The sequence below is a fragment of the Oncorhynchus nerka genome, linkage group LG4 (assembly GCF_034236695.1).
Source record: "Oncorhynchus nerka isolate Pitt River linkage group LG4, Oner_Uvic_2.0, whole genome shotgun sequence".
NCBI classification, from domain to species: domain Eukaryota; kingdom Metazoa; phylum Chordata; class Actinopteri; order Salmoniformes; family Salmonidae; genus Oncorhynchus; species Oncorhynchus nerka.
The window spans coordinates 11165954-11188341 of NC_088399.1; the positions used below are offsets into that span (position 1 = coordinate 11165954).

Sequence of the window (22388 nt, forward strand, 5' to 3'; positions counted from 1 at the left end):
ATTCCTTGACTCTTTCATGGAAAAGATGGAACTCCTGGTCAGAAATATGAGCACAGCAGAAAGAAGCCACTCCTGCGTTGTCCTGTTGGAAGGTGAACCTTCAACCCCCATTCTGAGGTCCTGGGCGCTCTGGAGCAGGTTTTCATCAAGGAGCTCTCTGTACTTTGCTCCATTCATCTTTCCCTCAACCCTGACTAGTTTCCCAGTCCCTGCCGCTGAAAAACATCCCCACAGCATGATGCTCACCACTATGCTTCACTGTAGGGATGGTGCCAAGTTTCCTCCAGACGTGACCAAAGAGTTCCATCTTGGTTTTATCAGACCAGATAATCTGGTTTCTCATGATCTAAGAGTCCTTTAGGTGACTCCAAGCGGGCTGTCATGTGCCTTTTACTGAGGAGTGGCTTCCGTCTGGCCACTCTACCATAAAGGTCTGATTGGTGGAGTGCTGCAGAGATGGTTGTCCTTCTAGAAGGTTCTCCCATCTCCACAGAGGAATCCTGGAGCTCTGCAAGAGTGACCATCGGGTTCTTGGTTACCTCCCTGACCAAAGCCCTTCTCCCTCAATTGCGCAGATTCGCCGGGCGGCCAGCTCTAGGAAGAGTTTTGGTGGTTCCAAACTTCTTCCATTATGGGGTATTGTGTGTAGATTTATGGGATAAAAAACAACAACATTTTAGAGTAAGGCTGTAATGTGACAAAATGTGGAAAAAGGGAAGGGGTCTGAATACTTTCCATGCAATCTGAGTTTCTTTGGAGCTAGCTACCTAAAGCTGGCAAAAAGCTATGCTATGGTCTCATACTTGCTAACTAATGTCAGCTGGACTCAATGAAAAAAAACAATTCAATCCTTTTTAGAATAAGGCTGTAACGTAACAAAATGTGGAATTAGTCAAGGGGTCTAAATACTTTCCGAATGCTACGATCGTATACAAATAATAATTGATTGGGTTTATATAGCACTTTTCTACCAACTGAGGTACTCAAAGCACTTTACATACACACCTCATCCACCATCAATGTGTAGCACCCACCTCAGTGATGCACAGCTACCATTTTTGTGCCAGAATTCTCACCACACATCAGCTATCAGGTGGAGAGGTGAGGAGTGATATATGCCAATTAGGAATGAGGGGGGTGATTAGGTGGCCAAGACTACTCCTACAATAAGCTCCATGGGATTTTGAATGACCAGAGTCAGGACATCTGTTTTAACATCCCATGTGAAAGATGGCACCCTTTGCAATGTTTCCAAATGTAATCAGGGTTTGAAATGATTATGTATTATCTTGTTTAGGCTTCTTTGCGGTCAGTTCACAATCAAAATTTAAATTTTATTATTAAGTTCCGGACTCCCCGACCATCTGCTCAACATCAAAATTGGCCCACGGCTGAATCTAGTTGAAGATCCCTGATTTAGGGTATCAATTACTTTCAAAGACATTTGGGGTACCATGATATTAATTTATATTGAAAAAACAAATAGTTGAATATTCCCGGGACCACCCAAATGTATGCACGCATGACGAAGTCGCTTTGGCTAAAAGTGTCTGCTAAATGTAATGTATTAATCTTGGAATGCATTTGGAAATACTCAAATACACTGACTTAAATATGCATTTAACCCAGGTATTTTAAATAAGTATTGGAAAATGCTTTTAAGCAGTAGGCTTTTTATAGGAAATTATTAGAAAATACTTCTAGTAGAAGTACTTGATTCGGGCCACATTATTTTGGTGTATTTAAATAACAAATAATCAAATACAGATTGAACCCAGGTCTGATCCCATTTTCTTTACCTGTCACACCTTGACTGTCATAATTACTCCAATGTCTAGGCCTGCTAAATGTTTTGTGTAATATGATGTAATCGTGTTTCCCCTGCTAACACATATATACTGTGGGAATAACATTATCTAGAGGAATATTTCCATAATTGTACCTCTCATATCAAAAGAAATAGAATGGTTTTGACAGACAAATAGACACATGAATGACACAACAAGCACAGTTTGTAGTAAAGAACTAATGAAGTGACAGTTAAACCAAAGATTAGGATTTTCCCTGAACTTTTATTCTGAATATATATATATATACACACAACAATTATATGTTTGATTACAATGTAATAAAGAGTGAAAACGATGGTCATTACAGTGTGCACAAGGCAGACACTTCCGATTCCAGTTTCATGAATGGGAAATGAAGCGCAAGCTCAGAGTAGGTCTGAAAATATAGGTGAAAAACATATGTACCCTGTACAGGAAACAAGTATATTTTATCTGACCCTTCAAACATAGCTTGGACCTTGTAGGCTCAAGATGAGCCAGAACATCCATTCCATTAGTCTCAGTTCAGGAATCCAGCGAGATGTAGGCAGCAGAATATTCAACATTTAAATTCTATACATCGGCATTACATTAAAATATACAAGACGCTAGCAACAGGTGAATCAAATGGGAAGCAGTCATACAGTAGCAGAGACAATCACAAACACATTGCATGTCTTAGTTAAGTGTACCTTTTACACACACTGTGCAACAGTGACACCCTCCCTAGAAACATCATGAAATTGCCATGTTGTAAGCTCAGCTAAATGTGTAACAGCATTTTGTAACAAATAACCCTAGTCTAGACGAGATTGTGATTTCTGGTTAATCTAATCCTAATTATGTAACAATTGCAATATTGTTTTGACCTTGAACAGAACATTTGTTTATTTGGTGTCCAGCTTTGCCTCCCTTTCCTTACTGGTGGTCAAAGACATGGCACCTTCTCCAAGAGTCCCTTTAGAATTCAGTCCCTGGTGAACTCTGTCATGGGGTGAAGTCTTGGACCCCTTTTCTGTGGGGTCTAGGGAAGGGGCTTGTGGTGTTACTTTACCAATTGGTGCATCCTGGGTAAACGTTTGTGGTAACACTTTACCACTCTGGATTTCTTTGGAAGGTGAGTGTGGGGACATTTTACAAGTAAGGTTATCTTGGGTGGGGTTCTTTGAAGGGACTTTGCCACTTGGTGCACCTTTGGCAGGGGATGGTGGTGACACGTCACCACTCTGGGTTTGTGGTGGCACTTTGCAACTTTGGGCATCGTGCTGCAGAGTCTGCTTGACCCATTTGTCTGGGGTTGAGGCTTCCAGTTTCTCTTTGGAGGCATGTTGAGTTGCTGGGTTCAGGGTGGCTGAGAATCCAGTAGGAGGTTCCAGGTCCTCAGAGGAGGATTGCAGGGCTGCTTTACTTTCTGTGGTGGGCTGAGAAGGGGACGGCTGGGATGCTTTATCCCCTGCTGCAGCGTTTGGGGAAGGGTCGGCAGGGCCAGACCGGGGTTCTTTAGTGGGCGATGAGCTGATCCCTGTGAAGGAGAAAAGGAAGCTCAATGAGCATGGTCAACCGTGAGCATAGCTCACACCGCTGGTGAAATGGACTTCAGTTCATCTCAAATTGTAGAGTTAATCTCCAGCCGTTACTGAGCTTTCAGATGTGTCAACTTGGCATTCTCCATTCACAAGAACATTGTGACTGAATAAGGAAAACATTTCCAGCGGAAGGTCAACCTGAGAAAAACTTGTCAATCATTTCAGAATGAAACCACGTTCCTAATTATCGAAACCACGTTCCTAATTATATTTTGGAGTGCAGACTAACAGTAGGCACATGTCAAAAAACAGGTAAAGAAAAACCTCACATCGCCTCTCCCCTATTTGACCTATATAGTTTGTGTATGTATTGATATGTAGGCTACGTGTGCCTTTTTTAAATTGATACAGTTCTGTTCTTGAGCTGTTCTTGTCTATTAACGTTCTATATTATGTCATGTTTCATGTTTTGTGTGGACCCCAGGAAGAGTAGTTGCTGCTTTTGCAACAGCTAGTGGGGACCCCCCCAAAACCAAATAGCTTAATCTGCATATTGCTCATTTGCATATTCATGTCTATTTTAACACAATATTTCAGAAAAGATTAAATACAAATAATCTCATGTCTATTACAACCAACTAATTGTAGCATTACCGCAAAAATGGAAGAGGCAAGTGTAAGGGGGAAAAAGTAAGGAACTCTGACAGCTGTGCCATATAAATAGCTAAATAGTTGGGAAGAGATTTGCGATGTACCAATTCCATGGCACATGGTTTATGAATTGACATGCAAAACGACGCCGGATTCAAAACTTTGAATTTTTTCAATTTAAATTATACCAAATTATTGCAACCAATAGAATGTTATATAAACACAGCAAAAAAAGAAACGTCCCTTTTTCAAGACCCTGTTTTTCAAGGATAATTGGTAAAAATCAAAATAACTTCACAGATCTTCATTGTAATGTGTTTAAACACTGTTTCCCATGCTTGTTCAATGAACCATAAACAATTAATGAATATAGACCTGTGGAACGGTCGTTAAGACACTAACAGCTTACAGACGGTAGGCAATTAAGGTCACAGTTTTGAAAACTTAGGACACTAAAGAGGCCTTTCTACTGACTCTGAAAAACACCAAAAGAAAGATGCCCAGGGTCCCTGCTCATCTCCGTGAACGTGCCGTAGGCATGCTGCAAGGAGGCATGAGGGCTGCAGATGTAGCCAGAGCAATAAATTGCAATGTCCGTACTGTGAGACGCCTAAGACAGAACTACAGGGAGATGGGACGGACAGCTGATAGTCCTCGCAGTGGCAGACTACGTGCAACAGGGATCGGTACATCCGAACATCACAACAGCGGGAGAGGTAGAGGATGGCAACAACAACTGTCCGAGTTACACCAGGAACGCACAATTCAGCCATCAGTGCTCAGACAGTCCGCAATAGGCTGAGAGAGGCTGGACTGCGGGCCTGTAGGCATATTCTAAGGCAGGTCCATATCACCGGCAACAACATCGCCAATGGGCACAAACCCATTGTCACTGGACCAGACAGGACTGGCAAAAAGTGCTCTTCACTGACGAGTCACGGTTTTGTCTCACATGGGGTGATGGTCGGATTTGCGTTTATAGTTAAGTATAAGGAATGAGCGTTACACCGAGGCCTGTACTCTGGAACGGGATCGATTTGGAAGTGGAGGGTCCGTCATGGTCTGGGGCGGTATGTGTAGTGGCCAATCGATTCAAACATGACACGACCAGGAACTTTGAATTCAATGATAGACTTTTAATACACCCCCGCATTACAAGTCGGAGAGCCCCGCAGGACCCACGGGACTCACACCTTTTCCAGAGCCCTGGCTCCAGTATTTATTCACATATTGCATATGAGCCCATCCCATATGTAAATTACGTTACATTCCAATCTGTGCGTCCTGTTTGTTCAGCTCAATAACCCCCACATCTGCTTTCGGACAGATTATATGATGTCAAGACCTTTCCTTTGACCTAAAGATAATAATTTACATCCCCCCCTTCCTGTGGCCTGTGCTCAGACCCTGTAATTAACTCTGTGTCCCTATTGTATGTGTCCTTCATCTCATTTTAACTTTAGGGTTCCCATCTGTTCTGGTCCCCTGCTCTTCATATGTTTGTCCAAGGCCAAACAGACTTGTGTTTCCCCTGTGAAGTGACCGATGCCTGCAATCCATCAGTTAGTCACCTGGCCGACCCCGTCCCCAGGCAATCCATCAGTTAGTCATTGAATGTCCAGCTAGCCTAAGTGTCTATGTGTCTGCATTTTTAGTGTCCCCTATGGCCTTTAACTTCTTCCTGCCCTATACAATAGAAAATGCATTTTACCAGAACAGAACCCATAAGTGTACCTTTTCTCTTTTGTTATCAAATCATGTATATAATTCTCCCACATATGTCACAGCATCATCGGACTGAGCTTGTAGTCATTGAAGGCAATCTCATGTTGTGCGTTACAGGGAAGACATCCTTCTCCCTCATTTGGTGCTCATCCTGACATGACCCTCCAGCATGACAATGCCACCAGCCATACTCCTTGTTCTGTGCGTGATTTCCTGCAAGACAGGAATGTCAGTGTTCTGCCATGGCCAGCGAAGAGCCCGGATCTCAATCCCATTGAGCACGTCTGGGACCTGTTAGATTGGAGGGTGAGGGCTAGGGCCATTCCCCCCAGAAATGTCTGCGAACATGCAGGTGCCTTGGTGGAAGAGTGGGGTAATATCTCACAGCAAGAACTGGCAAATCTGGAAGAGTCCATGGGGAGGAAATGCACTGCAGTACTTAATGCAGCTGGTGGCCACACCATATACTGACTGTTACTTTTGATTAGGACCCCCCCCCTCCCCCCTCCCATTGTTCAGGAATACATTGTTCCATTTCTGTTAGTCACATGTCTGTGGAACTTGTTCAGTTTATGTCTCAGTTGTTGAATCTTGTTATGTTCATACAAATCCTTACACATGTCAAGTTTGCTGAAAATAAACGCGATTAACAGTGAGAGGACGTTTCTTTTTTTGCTGAGTTTATATAGGGGATACAACATTCCCAGCTCTGCAGATTTTGCTGCAAGGAGGCAGAGTTATTAGATCATTTATTTTGGTATTGTCCATATGTAGCTCATTTTTGGTCACAGGTCCAGGAATGGCAGAAGAATTGCAACATTAACCTAGAGCTAACGCTGCAGATAGCAATATGGGGTGATTTCAAAAGTCAGTCAATCGATCAATAATATAATAATTATTTTAGCAAAAATGTTTCCCTGTAATTTACAATCTGTAGAAACTATGAGAATAGAAAGGTTCAGAACTTTTGTGAAACATCACAGTACAGTTGAAAAAAATATGGCCAACAGAAATCCGGGATGCTGGCAGAGTTCCTCTGTCCAGTGTCTGTGTTCTTTTGCCCATCTTAATATTTTATTTTTATTGGCCAGTCTGAGATATGGCTTTTTCTTTGCAACTCTGCCTAGAAGGCCAGCATTGACGTTGAGACTAGAGGTCGACCGATTATGATTTTTCAACGCCGATACCGATTATTGGAGGACCAAAAAAAGCAGATACCGATAAAATCGGCCGATTTAAAAAATATGTATTTGTAATAATGACAATTACAACAATACTGAATGAACACTTATTTTAACTTAATATAATACATCAATCAAATCAATTTAGCCTCAAATAAATAATGAAACATGTCGGCTGGCATCCATAAGTCTAAATATTCGTGTTACATTGCACAACCTTCAATGTTATGTCATAATTACGTAAAATTCTGGCAAATTAGTGCGCAATGAGCCAGGCGGCCCAAACTGTTGCATATACCCTGACTCTGCGTGCAATGAACGCAAGAGAAGTGACACAATTTCACCTGGTTAATATTGCCTGCTAACCTGGATTTCTTTTAGCTAAATATGCAGGTTTAAAAATATATACTTATGTGTATTGATTTTAAGAAAGGCATTGATGTTTATGGTTAGGTACAGTCGTGCAACGTTTGTGCTTTTTTTGCAAATGCGCTTTTGTTAAATCATCCCCTGGCTTTGTTAGGAAGAAATAGTCTTCACACAGTTCGCAATGAGCCAGGAGGCCCAAACTGCTGCATATACCCTGACTGTTGCAAGAGAAGTGACACAATTCCCCTAGTTAAAATAAATTAATGTTAGCAGGAAATATTAACTAAATATGCAGGTTTAAAAATATATACTTGTGCATTGATTTTAAGAAAGGCATTGATGTTTATTGTTAGGTACACGTTGGAGCAACGACGGACCTTTTTCGCGAATGCGCACCGCATCGATTATATGCAACGCAGGACACGCTAGATAAACTAGTAATATCATCCACCATGTGTAGTTAACTAGTGATTATGATTGATTGATTGTTTTTTATAAGATACGTTTAATGCTAGCTAGCAACTTACCGTGGCTTCTTACTGCATTCGCGTAACAGGCAGTCTCCTCGTGGAGTGCAATGTAAGGCAGGTGGTTAGAGCGTTGGACGAGTTAACTGTAAGGTTGCAAGATTGAATCCCTGAGCTGACAAGGTAAAAATCTGTCGTTCTGCCCCTGAACAAGGCAGTTAACCCACTGTTCCTAGGCCGTGATTGAAAATAAGAATGTTCTTAACTGACTTGCCTAGTTAAAAAAAAGCCATAAAAATTTTTAAAAAAAATACATTTGTTCTGGACATTTTCAGCCTGTAATTGAACCCACAAATGCTGATGCTCCAGATACTCAACTAGTCTAAAGAAGGCCAGTTGTATTGCTTCTTTAATCAGAACAACAGTTTTAGACTGTGCTAACATAATTGCAAAAGGGTTTTCTAATGATCAATTAACAACATGCCATTGGAACACAGGAGTGATGGTTACTGATAATGGGCCTCTGTACACCTATATAGATATTCCATTAAAAATCAGCCGTTTCCAGCAACAATAGTCATTTACAACATTAAAAATGTCTACACTGTATTTCTGATCAATTTGATGTTATATTAATGGAAAAAAACGTGCTTTTCTTTCAAAAACAAGGACATTTCTAAGTGACCCCAAACTTTTGAACGGTAGTGTATATATAAATATATTTACCCCGAAAATATATGGGAGATTGGAAATGACGCAGACAATTACTTTGATGGAAGCTACAATCTATCCAAAATATTAAAGCTGATCCACCCTTTTAAGAAAAATTAAATAAAAATAAATAAATAATCCCATGTCTACATTTAACTAGTAATGGTCATTGATGAAGATGTATGTTGTTGTTTTTTAAATATTTTTTAATACTCAGTTCGGAGTGTTGCCTTGCATTATTAGTCTATGGTGCAGAATGCTATTCAGTATTCTGGACCATAATTATGTAGTTCCACTTCGTTTGACATTCTAAAAAACATTCCAGATGACAACACTTGTGTTACAATACGATAGATTTTGATGTGAAATCTGACTGTTTCAGACTATCACATCCATAACGGAGAGTTTCACATCCATAATCGTTGCTTCTCCTCTCCAAAGTAATAATGCAAGACAATCTTTTCAAAATGGTTGTTTTTGTGTTCAGTTAAGCCTTTCATTCTAAAAGACTTACAAACACAGACTTTTTTCAAATATGTTCAGTCTCCCCTGAAATCTTGTACATTTCATGTCACATCCATTTTTAAATTGATTTAACTAGGCAAGTCAGTTAAGAACAAATTCTTATTTACAATGACGGCCTACTCTGGCCAAACCCGGACGACGCTGTGCCAATTGCGCCCCGCCCTATGGGACTTCCAATCACGGCCGGTTGTGATACAGCCTGAAATCAAACCAGGGTCTGTAGTGACGCCTCTAGCACTGAGAAGCAGTGCCGAGGACCGCTGCGCCACTCAGGACCAAAAGCGTATTTGCTTTATTTCTTATGTCACATCTATAATGCTGGAATAGCCCAAAGAATGGTCAAATAAAGAGTACATAGACAGAGCAAGCCTATTACTTACAGTACTACTATAGCAAGTGATGGGTATTCAACCCTAAATCGTTTACCAGTTGCAGCCTTGTCCATATTCTTCTTGCCCTGCGTGAAAGGGCAGGGCAATATCTTTGCAGGAGTGTAAGTGTTCAAAGGAGTTTTTTTCGCAGCTGTCGAACACACAAAAAAAAAGGCATTGAGATGCGAGCGGCAACAAATTACCGTTGATCATTTGTACTGTACGATGAGCAGCGATAAGTACCTGGGGAGGAGGCAGAGATGTCCAGGAGCGACTCATGAGATGCAGCGATGGAAGCCAGGAAGTCGTCTATCTGTTTCAGCGAGAGCGAGTTGTGCAGGGTCTCCAGGGGGCATATGGACGGAACCATGGAGTACAGCTCAAAACCTAGAGGGTGGAAACGCCTCCAGATGATAAGCCGACAATACGGAGAACACTACAAGCCCTCTGGGGACTACTCATGACAGAGAACATTGTATTATTTGAAAATCGGCAGACAAAAATCACAATGCTTCCATTATCTCCAAGTGACAGCAAACAAAATAAAACACTACCGACAAAAATCAGATCTGATTGAGGTGAATACTGTAGGATGCAGGCAGATGTATGATACAAAGTATATCCCACTGAAAGCAATACCCATCACGACTGTCACAGCCAGGATGAGAAGAAACACAAGAGTGAATGTTAACTTAACCTAGTTGGGAATACAGTTTGGTTTATATAGCCCTGAAGCCTTTGATGGACGTTGGGGAGAGATTGAACAAAGTGGTCTAACAAAAACCACAATATCGTTCAGGAGAAAAAGCTGTCTTAATTTATTATTATTATTTTTTTACATTTAATTTAAAAGCTACAAGTTGTAATTTTTTGGGCAACCTGATGAAATTTGCGCATAAAAATACGAGTTATAGATCTGTCACTCTCATTGGAAGCAAGAAGCGGTAGATCTGTTCTATGTGCCATTTCTATGAGTCCTGTTCTTAAGTTTCATTTTTGCATCTTTTACTTTCCGTTTTGTACACCAGCTTCAAACAAGCTGACAATACAATATTTGTGGTTATTGAAAATATTTTCGCAGCGGTTTAGATGGTACAATGATTCTCTATACATTGCTTGTTTTGCCACAAACTGAAATTAGGAGAACTATTAGAATTTTAGAAACCAGGAAATGGCGAAGCAATATCTGCATAATGCACATTTAATAAAATACCATAATGTAAGAAAATGGCATTAATGTACATGGCAACTATAAGACGTTTTAGAAATGACGATACATAAAAGAATAATGGGGCTACTTTCTTTTTCCTGGAATCATCTCTTTTTCCACTTGGCATACTCTTTGGCGGCTCTAGCATTATTCTTCAGTGGTAATCGATTAGTGACTGTGGGTAATACGGTGAATTCAGACCCCTTGACTATTCCCACATTTTGTTACATTACAGCCTTACTCAAAAATGTATTAAACACAAAAAAAGCCCTCAATCTACACACAATACCTCAATGACAAAGCGAAAACAGGTTGATAGATTTTTAAAAATGTATTCAAAACAAAAAACAGAAATACCTTATTTACATAAGTATTCAGACTCTTTGCTATTGGACTCGAAATTGAGCTCAGGTGCATCCTGTTTCCATTTATCATCCTTGAGAAGTTTCTACAACTTGATTAGAGTCCACCTGGGTAAATTCAATTGATTGGAAAATATTTGGAAAGGCACATACCTGTCTATATAATGTCCATAGTTGACAATGCATGTCAGAGCAAAAACCAAGGCATGAGGTCAAAGGAATTGTCCGTAGAGCTCTGAGACAGGATTGTGTCAAAGAACAGATCTGGGGGAACCAAAATATTTATGCAGCATAGAAGGTCCCCAGTGGCCTCCATCATTCTTAAATGGATGAAGTTTGGAACCACCAAGACTCTTCCTAGAGCTGGTTGCGCGGCCAAACTGAGCAATTGGCGGAGAAGGACCTTGGTCAGGGAGGTGACCAAGAACCCAATGGTCACTCAGACAGAGCTCCAGAGTTCCTCTGTGGAGATGGGAGAACCTTCTAGAAGGACAACCATCTCTGCAGCACTCCACCAATCAGGCCTTTATGGTAGAGTGGCCAGACGGAAGCAACTCCTCAGTAAAAGGCACATGATAGTCGGCTTGGAGTTTGCCAAAAGGCACGCAAAGACTCTCAGACCATGAGGAACACGATTCTCTGGTCTGATGAAACCAAGATTGAACTCTTGGCCTGAATCCCAAGCGTCACATCTGGAGGAAACCTGGCACCATCTCTACGGTGAAGCATGGCAGTATCAGTTTTTTCAGCAGCAGGGACTGGGAGCCTAGTCAGGTTTGAGGGAAGGATGAACGGAGCACAGAGAGATAAGTACAGAGAGATCCTTGATGAAGAGATCCTCGATGAAAACCTGCTCCAGAGTGCTCATGACCTCAGACTGGGGCGAAGGTGCAGGAGTCCTTGAGCGGCCTAGGCCGACCCTGTACTTTAACCCGAATGAACATCTCTGGAGAGACCTGAAAGTAGCTGTGCAGCGACGCTCCCCTTCCAACCTGACAGATCTGCAGAGAAGAACGGGAGAAACTCCCCAAATACAGGTGTGCCAAGCTTGTAGCGTCATACCCAAGAAGACTCTAGGCTGTAATCCCTGCAAAAGGTGCTTCAACACAGTACTGAGAAAAGGGTCTGAATACTTATTTAAATGTAATATTTCCAGTTTTTTATTTTTAATATATTTGCAAAAATGTCTAAAATCTGTTTTTGCTTTGTCATCATGGGGTATTGTGTGTAGATTGATGAAGGGGAAATAACAATTTAAATACATTTTAGAATAAGGCTGTAACGTAACAATATGTGTAAAAAGTCAAGGGGTCTGAATACACTGAATGCACTGTATACAATTGGATTTGGTTAGATATACTTATTTCCTAAATGATTGCATTAAAATATAGAAATAATACTTCAGGTTTTTAACAGTGTGTATTTTCACAACAGAGCTGTGGTAGATTCAGTTTCCAAAGTATGTCAAATTTGATAGCTGAGATGGTAACAATTGAGAAAATAATATCTAGGCATTACAGTAACACCAAAGTGTAAATAAATGTGTCTGAGACACTGCAGACAAAGGTGATGATGCAGAAAACATTTTCGGTTAGTATGTTTACAATGGGCTTCTCTGGTTAAAACAACGGAGGGCAAAAGGGAACATTTATTTGATCACTAATAACCGCATCAAAATCTTCCCCATTAGCATGTCATTGAGTCAATACATAGAACAAAATATTGGTTTGCTAAATATATAACTAATATCATTTTAAGCAATAACCACATATTTATTTGTATGAATACCCCCCCAATGAGTAACACACCATGGATGAAAAACATGGGTACTCTGTAGAAAGACACATTTTGCGATATGATGTAAATTAATATAAAAAATAGATTTGAACAGAGTTCCTTTATCATTAAAAACTTATTTGTTGGCCAAGTGTGAAAATATTTGCAGGGATGTATAACACTGTAGTTACACTATACGATCCCTCAGGAAAAGGTATATATTGGATCTCCCCCCTTTCTTATTAAACTTCTAACTTTCCCTATAACAAGAAATATACAGTTGAAGTCAGAAGTTTGCATACACCTTAGCCAAATACATTTAAACTCAGCTTTTCACAATTCCTGACATTTAATCCTAGTAAAAAATCCCTGTTTTAGGTCAGTTAGGATCACCACTTTATTTTAAGAATGTGAAATGTCAGAATAATAGTAGAGTGATTTATTTCAGCTTTTATTTCTTTCATCACATTCCCAGTGGGTCAGAAGTTCACATACACTCAATTAGTATTTGGTAGCATTGCCTTTAAATTGTTTAACTTCTGTCAATCATTTCGGGTAGCCTTCCACAAGCTTCCACAATAAGTTGGGTGAATTTTGGCCCATTCCTCCTGACAGAGCTGGTGTAACTGAGTCAGGTTTGTAGACGACCTTGCTCGCAAACGCTTTTTCAGTTCTGCCCACACATTTTCTATGGGATTGAGGTCAGGGCTTTGTGATGGACACTCCAATACCTTGACTTTGTTGCCCTTAAGCCATTTAGCCAATTATGGAAGTATGCTTGGGGCGGCAGGGTAGCCTAGTGGTTAGAGCGTTGGACTAGTAACCGGAAGGTTGCAAGTTCAAACCCCCGAGCTGACAAGGTACAAATCTGTCGTTCTGCCCCTGAACAGGCAGTTAACCCGCTGTTCCTAGGCCGTCATTGAAAATAAGAATTTGTTCTTAACTGACTTGCCTGGTTACATAAAGGTAAAATAAAAAATAAAATAAAATTGTCCATTTGGAAGACCCAAGCATTAACTTCCTGACTGATGTCTTGAGATGTTGCTTCAATATATCCACATAATAGTCCTCCCTCATGATGCCATCTATTTTGTGAAGTGCACCAGTCCCCCCTGCAGCAAAAGCACCCCCACAACATGATGCTGCCACCCCTGTGCTTCATGTTTGGGATGGTGTTCTACGGCTTGCAAGCCTTCCCCTTTTTCCTCAAAACATAACGATGGTCATTATGGCCAAACAGTTTTATTTTTGTTTCATCAGACCAGAGGACATTTCTCCAAAAAGTATGATCTTTGTCCCCATGTGCAGTTGCAAACCGTAGTCTGGCTTTTTATGGCGGTTTTGGAGCAGTGGCTTCTTCCTTGCTGAGCGGCCTTTCAGGTTGTCGATATAGGACTCTTTTTACTGTGGATATAAAAACTTTTGTACATGTTTCCTCCAGTATCTTCACAAGGTCCTTTGCTGTTGTTCTGGGATTGATTTGCACTTTTCGCACCAAAGTACGTTCATCTATAGGAGACAGAAAGCGTCTCCTTCCTGAGCGGTATGACAGCTGCGAGGTCCCATGGGGTTTATACATGCGTACTATTGTTTGTAGAGATGAACGTGGTACCTTCAGGCGTTTGGAAATTGCTCCCAAGGATGAACCAGATTTGTGGAGGTCTAGAATTTTTTTCTGAGGTCTTGGCTGATTTCTTTCGATTTTTCCATGATGTCAAGCAAAGAGGCACTGAGTTTGAAGGTAGGCCTTGAAATACATCCACAAGTACACCTCCAATTGACTCAAACAATGTCAATTAGCCTATCAGAAGCTTCTAAAGCCATGACATCATTTTCTGGAATTTTCCAAGCTGTTAAAAGGCACAGTCAACTTAGTGCATGTAAACTTCTGACCCACTGGAATACAGTGAATTATAAGTGAAATAATCTGTCTGTAAACAATTGTTGGGAAAATTACTGTTATGCACAAAGTAGATGTCCTAACCGACTTGCCTAAACTATATTTTGGAGTTGTTGAAAAACTAGTTTTAATGACTCCAAACTAAGTGTATGTAAACTTCCCGACTTCAACTGTATATTAAGTAAATATATAAAGTACCAGTCAAAAGTTTGGACACACCTACTCAAAGCATTCCAGGTAAAGCTGGTTGAGAGAATGCCAAGATTGTGCAATGCTGTCATCAACGCAAAGGGTGACTACTTTGAAAAACAAATCAAAATATATTTGAGGTTAACACTTTTTTGGTTACTACATGATTCTTAATGTGTTATTTCATAGTTTTGACATCTTCACTATTATTCTACAATGTAGATAATAGTAAAAATATAGAAAAATCCTTGAGTAGGTGTGTCCAAACTTTTGACTGGTACTGTATATGCTTGAAATTAACAGTAACAATGATAACAAATCTTAATATTTTATCAACAAATATACTAAATATATATATACTAAACCTTTTTGGACTGTAGGACATGTACTGTATGGCTGTGGCTTAGATTACTTATCATAGATAGCACCTGTCAACAGCAACAAATAGAAATATAATTTTCATGAGCAAAAGTGTTCTGAGGGGCAGGACTAAAGCACACAGCTACTCAAGGTATTTCCATAGCCAAGGGTCTGAGGAAAGGAGAAAACAGGGAAGACTACGTTTAAGAGACTGTGAAGGTCTAGACTGAGAAAGGAAGCTGAACTATACACAACAGAAATCTATATGAAATAAAAACACCAAACAACGTTCAGACAAGATATAAATGGGTAAATTAAACATAATAAAACACTTACCACAGAACATACTGGAAAAGACTGACCCATTTAGAAAAGCAGAAAAAAAACGATAATCCAAAATGATCAAATTAGTGCAAATTGGTTTAATGTACAAAGAACGTACTTTAAATACAAAATCATATTTTGTTGCATCAAAATTACAGCGTTAACCACAAACTGAGGTGACTGACAGGTTTATGCGGCCCAAATGTAAGAACATATTAATCTCAGATATCACATTGATTTAAAAAGTTGCCTTTACATAAAAAATATAAAAGTGCAATAGATACTATAGCTAAATTTGACTAGATTAGCAGCATTACTATAGTTGCCTAAATTAACAGCATTACTATAGTTGCCTAGATTAACAGAATTACTACATTTGACTAGATTAGCAGCATTGTTATATTTGCCATAGACTAAAAGCATTACTACATTTGCCTAGATTAGCAGCATTACTACCTTTGACTAGATTAGCAGCATTACCATATTTGACTAGATTAGCAGCATTGTTATATTTGCCAAAGACTAAAAGCATTACTACATTTGCCAAAGACTAAAAGCATTACTACATTTGCCTAGATTATCAGCATTACTACATTTGACTAGATTTGCAGCATTACCACATTTGACTAGATTTGTAGCATTACTACATTTGACTAGATCAGCAGCATTACCACATTTGACTAGATTAGCAGCATTACCACATTTGACTAGATTAGCAGCATTACCATATTTGACTAGATCAGCAGCATTACAAGATCAACGGTATAACTATTTGCCATACCTCTAAAGGAACATTTAGATTGGCAACATTGTTGTGATACAGTCACCGAACTCCAACAACAAAAGTCATCAAGAAAAAATTGAAGGCCATATTCAAACCAAAATACAGCACTTTGACTATTAAAATAAACAGATAAGCAGGGGACAGGTCTAGCTAGCCTAGCAGGTCACAAAATAGCTCCATGTAATCCTAAACTATAGGGTGACAAAAACAGGAGGACTTCAGGCGAACAAAAGAAGCACATGATCTTAGAGGGCTGCATGAGCATTCAGAAGTCTCAATGTTTAGGATCACATTCCCTGTGCACTGCTTTGACACTAGCAGAGGATCTCATGAGGAGGGAAGATTCTATCCAGATCAAAATGACAACAGGGATGAGGTAAGGATGCATCTTAATTAACAAAAGCAAACATACCATTGGTTGGGTGTCGCGCAAATGAGATAGAAAATCGTTTTACAGCAGACCCACGCGTGGCCTCTGAGAAAGAGAAAAACAGGTACCTGAAATGTACAACAGCTAAAAGGAATAGAGGTTAGGAAAAGGCTAAATAAATCAAGTATTAGAAGGCATGCAGGTGAGAAGGGTGGGAAACGGAGCGCTTGTTTTAGTAGTGAGTTAACTGTTGGGATTCTCTCAGCCAGAGCAAAGTTTGAAGATCAACAATTGTTATTGTTATCTGCTGAAGGGGGGGGGGGGGTTAGGACGGAAACATTTCTAAAAAGGACACCTGTTGGTCCCACACTTCATCGGACCTTGCATATGGCAGAATCCAACCCAAACCACATCTACTTTAGCCTCTGTACATTCACCACCTGCCTTCCACCAACTAGTTTTCCTACATTTACCTTGCTGGTGCTTCGGCATCTTTCTACTGCTATAAATGATTACAAATAGGATACATTCTATGTGACTGTGCAGAGAATCCTGGATTTTATGGGGTAATAAATTACAAGCTTGATGATCCTGATCAATTTGCTTCAAACTAAAGGAAAAGCTGTTCGTTTTTGACAGCCACAATCTAAGAAATGTGGATTTTTTTCATGACTCAAACAGATGGTTTAGCAAGCCATGACACTCATTATCTCAGATTGTTCTGAAATCATTTCTGTAGTTATAAACAGATAAGAATAGCATTCCTGAAACATTATTTTGTTTTAAATTAATCTCTTATAATTTGAGTGCACCCCAATTTTCCCTTTTGATTTGTGGTCATTCACATAACATTCAACAAACACAGTATACAGTACCCAACATTCGATTTGGACCAAACTTCTTAACACCGAGTAAGACCAGTGTTGTAAACTACTTAAAGTAGCTCTTTAAAGTATTTTTTACTATATTTTTGACTACTTAAAAAAATAAAAATAAATCGTACCGTCTTGTTTGCCTAATAAGGAATTTGAAATTATGTATACTTTTACTTTTGATACTTAAGTATATTTTAGCAATTACATTTACTTCCGATACTGAAGTATATTTCAAACCAAATACCTTTAGACTTAGTATATTACTGGGTGACTTTTACGCGAGTCATTTTCTGTTAAGGTATCTTTACTTATACTCAAGTATGACAATTGGGTACTTTTCCCCATCACTGAGTAAGACATGAGGAATCCACTAAAATGTTCAAAAAGCCACCCATGGACCTCAGCGCCAAACCCACCACAACAACCTGTATATAGTAGAATTTCTTACGTTTGAATAGTAGTATAAAGCTGCGGTTTGTTGTATTGCTTCTTCATCCTTTGTAATGCATTTCCTGCAAATCTGGCTATGTTTTTATTCCCCCTGTTATTAATTGAAATCGCTTGTATTATTTACCATGAATCAGTGTGAAAGTACCAGGTTTTTACCACTAAATTCCACTGTTCCTGCCGCTACACCCTTTTATCCACTTTGCAGTCTGTTGTAGTTATTAAATGGAACACAACCTTTTCTTTGCAACTCTGGGTAGAAAAGCAATAGATCTGGCTCATGATTACAATAAATGGTGTGATCGTCCTCACAATTCAAGCCAGTTCTCCATGAAAGCAATTCAGTTTGTCCTTCTCTTATCAACCTAAAGCTTCAACCCAACAAGTGGCCTCTGTCTGAGACAGCTATCCCTATGCAATTCTCAAAATACTTTTCATACAAGCTCAAAACGTTGATAGAGAAATGAGTTTGTGACTAAAATGTGACAACCCTAATGAAATTATAAACCATTGCATGGCAGTTGTTTACTAATAATTGTGTTTTTCAATACATCTCCATACTTAGTAGGGATGCAACGGTACACTAGACCCACGGTTTGGTATGTATCACAGTTTGTGGGTAACGGTACGGTTTCTTTGTATTTAAGTAAAGTGTGCGTTTGTATGACTCTCATACAAGGGATGAGTTTGCAACACGTAGCATTTTATCTCCTAATCTAGTACATAGTGAACCGTCACAGTGAGGTAGCTTCCAGTAATAGTGAACCGTCACAGTGAGGTAGCTTCCAGTAATAGTGAACCGTCACAGTGAGGTAGCTTCCAGTACATAGTGAACTGTCACAGTGAGGTAGCTTCCAGTAATAGTGAACCGTCACAGTGAGGTAGCTTCCAGTACATAGTGAACCATCACAGTGAGGTAGCTTCCAGTAATAGTGAACCATCACAGTGAGGTAGCTTCCAGTACATAGTGAACAATCAGTGAGGTAGCTTCCAGTACATAGTGAACCGTCACAGTGAGGTAGCTTCCAGTACATAGTGAACCGTCACAGTGAGGTAGCTTCCAGTACGTAGTGAACCGTCACAGTGAGGTAGCTTCCAGCACGTAGTGAACCGTCACAGTGAGGTAGCTTCCAGCACATAGTGAACCGTCACAGTGAGGTAGCTTCCAGTAATAGTGAACCGTCACAGTGAGGTAGCTTCCAGTAATAGTGAACCGTCACAGTGAGGTAGCTTCCAGTAATAGTGAACCATCAAAGTGAGGTAGCTTCCAGTAATAGTGAACCGTCACAGTGAGGTAGCTTCCAGTACATAGTGAACGATCACAGTGAGGTAGCTTCCAGTACATAGTGAACCATCACAGTGAGGTAGCTTCCAGTACATAGTGAACCATCACAGTGAGGTAGCTTCCAGTACATAGTGAACCATCAGTGAGGTAGCTTCCAGTACATAGTGAACCGTCACAGTGAGGTAGCTTCCAGTACATAGTGAACCGTCACAGTGAGGTAGCTTCCAGTACATAGTGAACCATCACAGTGAGGTAGCTTCCAGTAATAGTGAACCATCACTTAGCTTCCAGTAATAGTGAACCATCACAGTGAGGTAGCTTCCAGTACATAGTGAACCATCACAGTGAGGTAGCTTCCAGTACATAGTGAACCATCAGTGAGGTAGCTTCCAGTACATAGTGAACCGTCACAGTGAGGTAGCTTCCAGTACATAGTGAACCGTCACAGTGAGGTAGCTTCCAGTACATAGTGAACCGTCACAGTGAGGTAGCTTCCAGCACATAGTGAACCGTCACAGTGAGGTAGCTTGAACCAGTAGCTTCCAGTACATAGTGAACCGTCACAGTGAGGTAGCTTCCAGTAATAGTGAACCGTCACAGTAGTGACAGTGGTAGCTTCCAGTAATAGTGAACCGTCACAGTGAGGTAGCTTCCAGTAATAGTGAACCATCAAAGTGAGGTAGCTTCCAGTAATAGTGAACCGTCACAGTGAGGTAGCTTCCAGTACATAGTGAACGATCACAGTGAGGTAGCTTCCAGTACATAGTGAACCATCACAGTGAGGTAGCTTCCAGTACATAGTGAACCATCACAGTGAGGTAGCTTCCAGTAATAGTGAACCATCACAGTGAGGTAGCTTCCAGTACATAGTGAACCATCAGTGAGGTAGCTTCCAGTACATAGTGAACCGTCACAGTGAGGTAGCTTCCAGTACATAGTGAACCGTCACAGTGAGGTAGCTTCCAGCACATAGTGAACCGTCACAGTGAGGTAGCTTCCAGCACATAGTGAACCGTCACAGTGAGTAATAGTGAAGCTTCCAGCACATAGTGAACCGTCACAGTGAGGTAGCTTCCAGCACATAGTGAACCGTCACAGTGAGGTAGCTTCCAGTAATAGTGAACCGTCACAGTGAGGTAGCTTCCAGTAATAGTGAACCGTCACAGTGAGGTAGCTTCCAGCACATAGTGAACCGTCACAGTGAGGTAGCTTCCAGCACATAGTGAACCGTCACAGTGAGGTAGCTTCCAGTAATAGTGAACCGTCACAGTGAGGTAGCTTCCAGTAATAGTGAACCGTCAGTGAGGTAGCTTCCAGTACATAGTGAACCAACACAGTGAGGTAGCTTCCAGTACATAGTGAACCAACACAGTGAGGTAGCTTCCAGTAATAGTGAACTGTCACAGTGAGGTAGCTTCCAGTAATAGTGAACCATCACAGTGAGGTAGCTTTGAGTTTCTCTGGAGGTTCAACTATCAGTGGAGAGAGGTATATATGGTGTCTATCAATTTGTTTACATTTTCTCTCCGTGATGTTTCATAGAGTTTGGGAATTACTTTGCTACTGAAATGTCTGCGGGAGGGGACATTGTAACGCAGTTAAAGAAAATCATCAGGTGACGAAATCCCGAGTCAGTAACCACCGAATAGGGCTGCAAATCTTTTGCTATGAATACCCCCACTGCTTCTGTTATTTCTTTATGTTTTTCTGAATTTGTCGCAACTTGTTGTTGGAAGGCAGCAAAGAGAGTTTGTTGTGTTTTCGCAAACGAGTGGACTCTCCTTGCTCCAGCTTTACCTACAAGGGATACAGCCGGGTGATGGCCACGTAAATGACACATCACGTTTGAAGTGTTTCCACTCGAGTAGCTGACAGTGGCAAAGCAATGCTTGCAGACTGTACTTTGTTTGTTTACGGTCTTCTTACCCTTGTCATCGTATTGCACGCTGAATCCAACATTTCCCACACTGCGGATTTGAAAGACAGCGGTATCTCTTCAAATGTGCTTTTTTTTGTGTGTTTCCCCTCTCTTCATGGGGCCCCTTTAGGGCAGTTTCCTACTGAGATGTCATTGCAAATCGTACATTGGTTGTTTAAGGGGGAGGGGGTTGCGGTTGACACATTTTGGTACATTGCTGTGGAGTAAAGTCTGTAAGCCCTCAGGAGTCCCCTAACGGCCTGGGGCCCCAAGCAGTTGCCTGACTTGCCTGTTCACAAACTGTGCGTCTGTTTCTGTGGATCTGAATGTACAACGTGCGTGTAGTCTGCAGAGCAATAAGCAAGTTTGGGAAATTATAGGAAAACGACAGGCATATCGTAATTCCGCGGTTCACGTGTGCGTATTGAACACTGTAGGGGGCGTACCGAACGGTTCGACAACATACTGTGTACTGTTGCATCCCTAATATTTAGTGTGATTAGTGACATTTACCATTAAACCCAACCCAAATACCATTACACTTGCAAAACACTAGAGAGTATGTGTTTGGGACTTTTACAATTGATGTAGCCTAATGGTTTGCTTGTTCGCCAGGAATGGTCTAACTAATCCATACCCTTTTTTTGAAGGTAATAAAACACAAAAGAGGTCGTTTCCTGGACACAAGTTAAGACTAAGAGAAGGACAAACTGAATCACTTTTCATGGAGGACTGGTTTCTATGGTGAGGATGACCACACAATGTATTTTCATCATGAGCAAAAGCTATTGGTTTTCTACCCAAGGTTGCACAGGAAATGTTGTGATCCATTTAATAAAACACAAGAGACCAGCAAAACGGATAAAAGCATCAGGAACAGCGACACCTAGTGGGCAAACCGAATTTATAGTAAACAATGCAAGCCACTTCAATGACCCGATTTCTCAGAACAAAATTCACAGGGAATACATCACAAATGATGAATAAGCAATAGTCCAAGCAGCAGATCCATACTATTTGTCAAACAGAGACCTGATACTGTATACAGGTCGTTGGGGTGGGATTGGCGTGGTCGTTGGGGTGGGATTGGCGTGGTCGTTGGGGTGGGATTGGCGTGGTCGTTGGGGTGGGGTGTCCGTGGGTGGCCTTTTTTACAATTTTATTGAATTCCTCATGTCTTACTTATTGTTAGGAAGAATTATGGTCTAAATCGGATATTAGGTACTACATTTA

The 22388-nt window shown here is 40.6% G+C and overlaps 1 protein-coding gene across 2 annotated transcripts in view; it reads right to left on the reverse strand.

Annotated features, from left to right (window-relative positions):
• Positions 1-2052: 2052 nt before the first annotated feature.
• The window catches only part of ppip5k2 (diphosphoinositol pentakisphosphate kinase 2), an 80012-nt gene continuing 59676 nt past the window's right edge, over positions 2053-22388 (reverse strand). For both annotated transcript variants that reach the window (XM_029646480.2, XM_029646538.2), the window contains 3 exons: positions 9599-9742; positions 9411-9506; positions 2053-3351 (listed from right to left, as the gene is read on the reverse strand). In XM_029646480.2, coding sequence (XP_029502340.1) covers positions 2717-3351; positions 9411-9506; positions 9599-9742 — 875 coding nt within the window. In that variant the 3' untranslated portion in view covers positions 2053-2716. The remainder of the gene's footprint in view (positions 3352-9410; positions 9507-9598; positions 9743-22388) is intronic.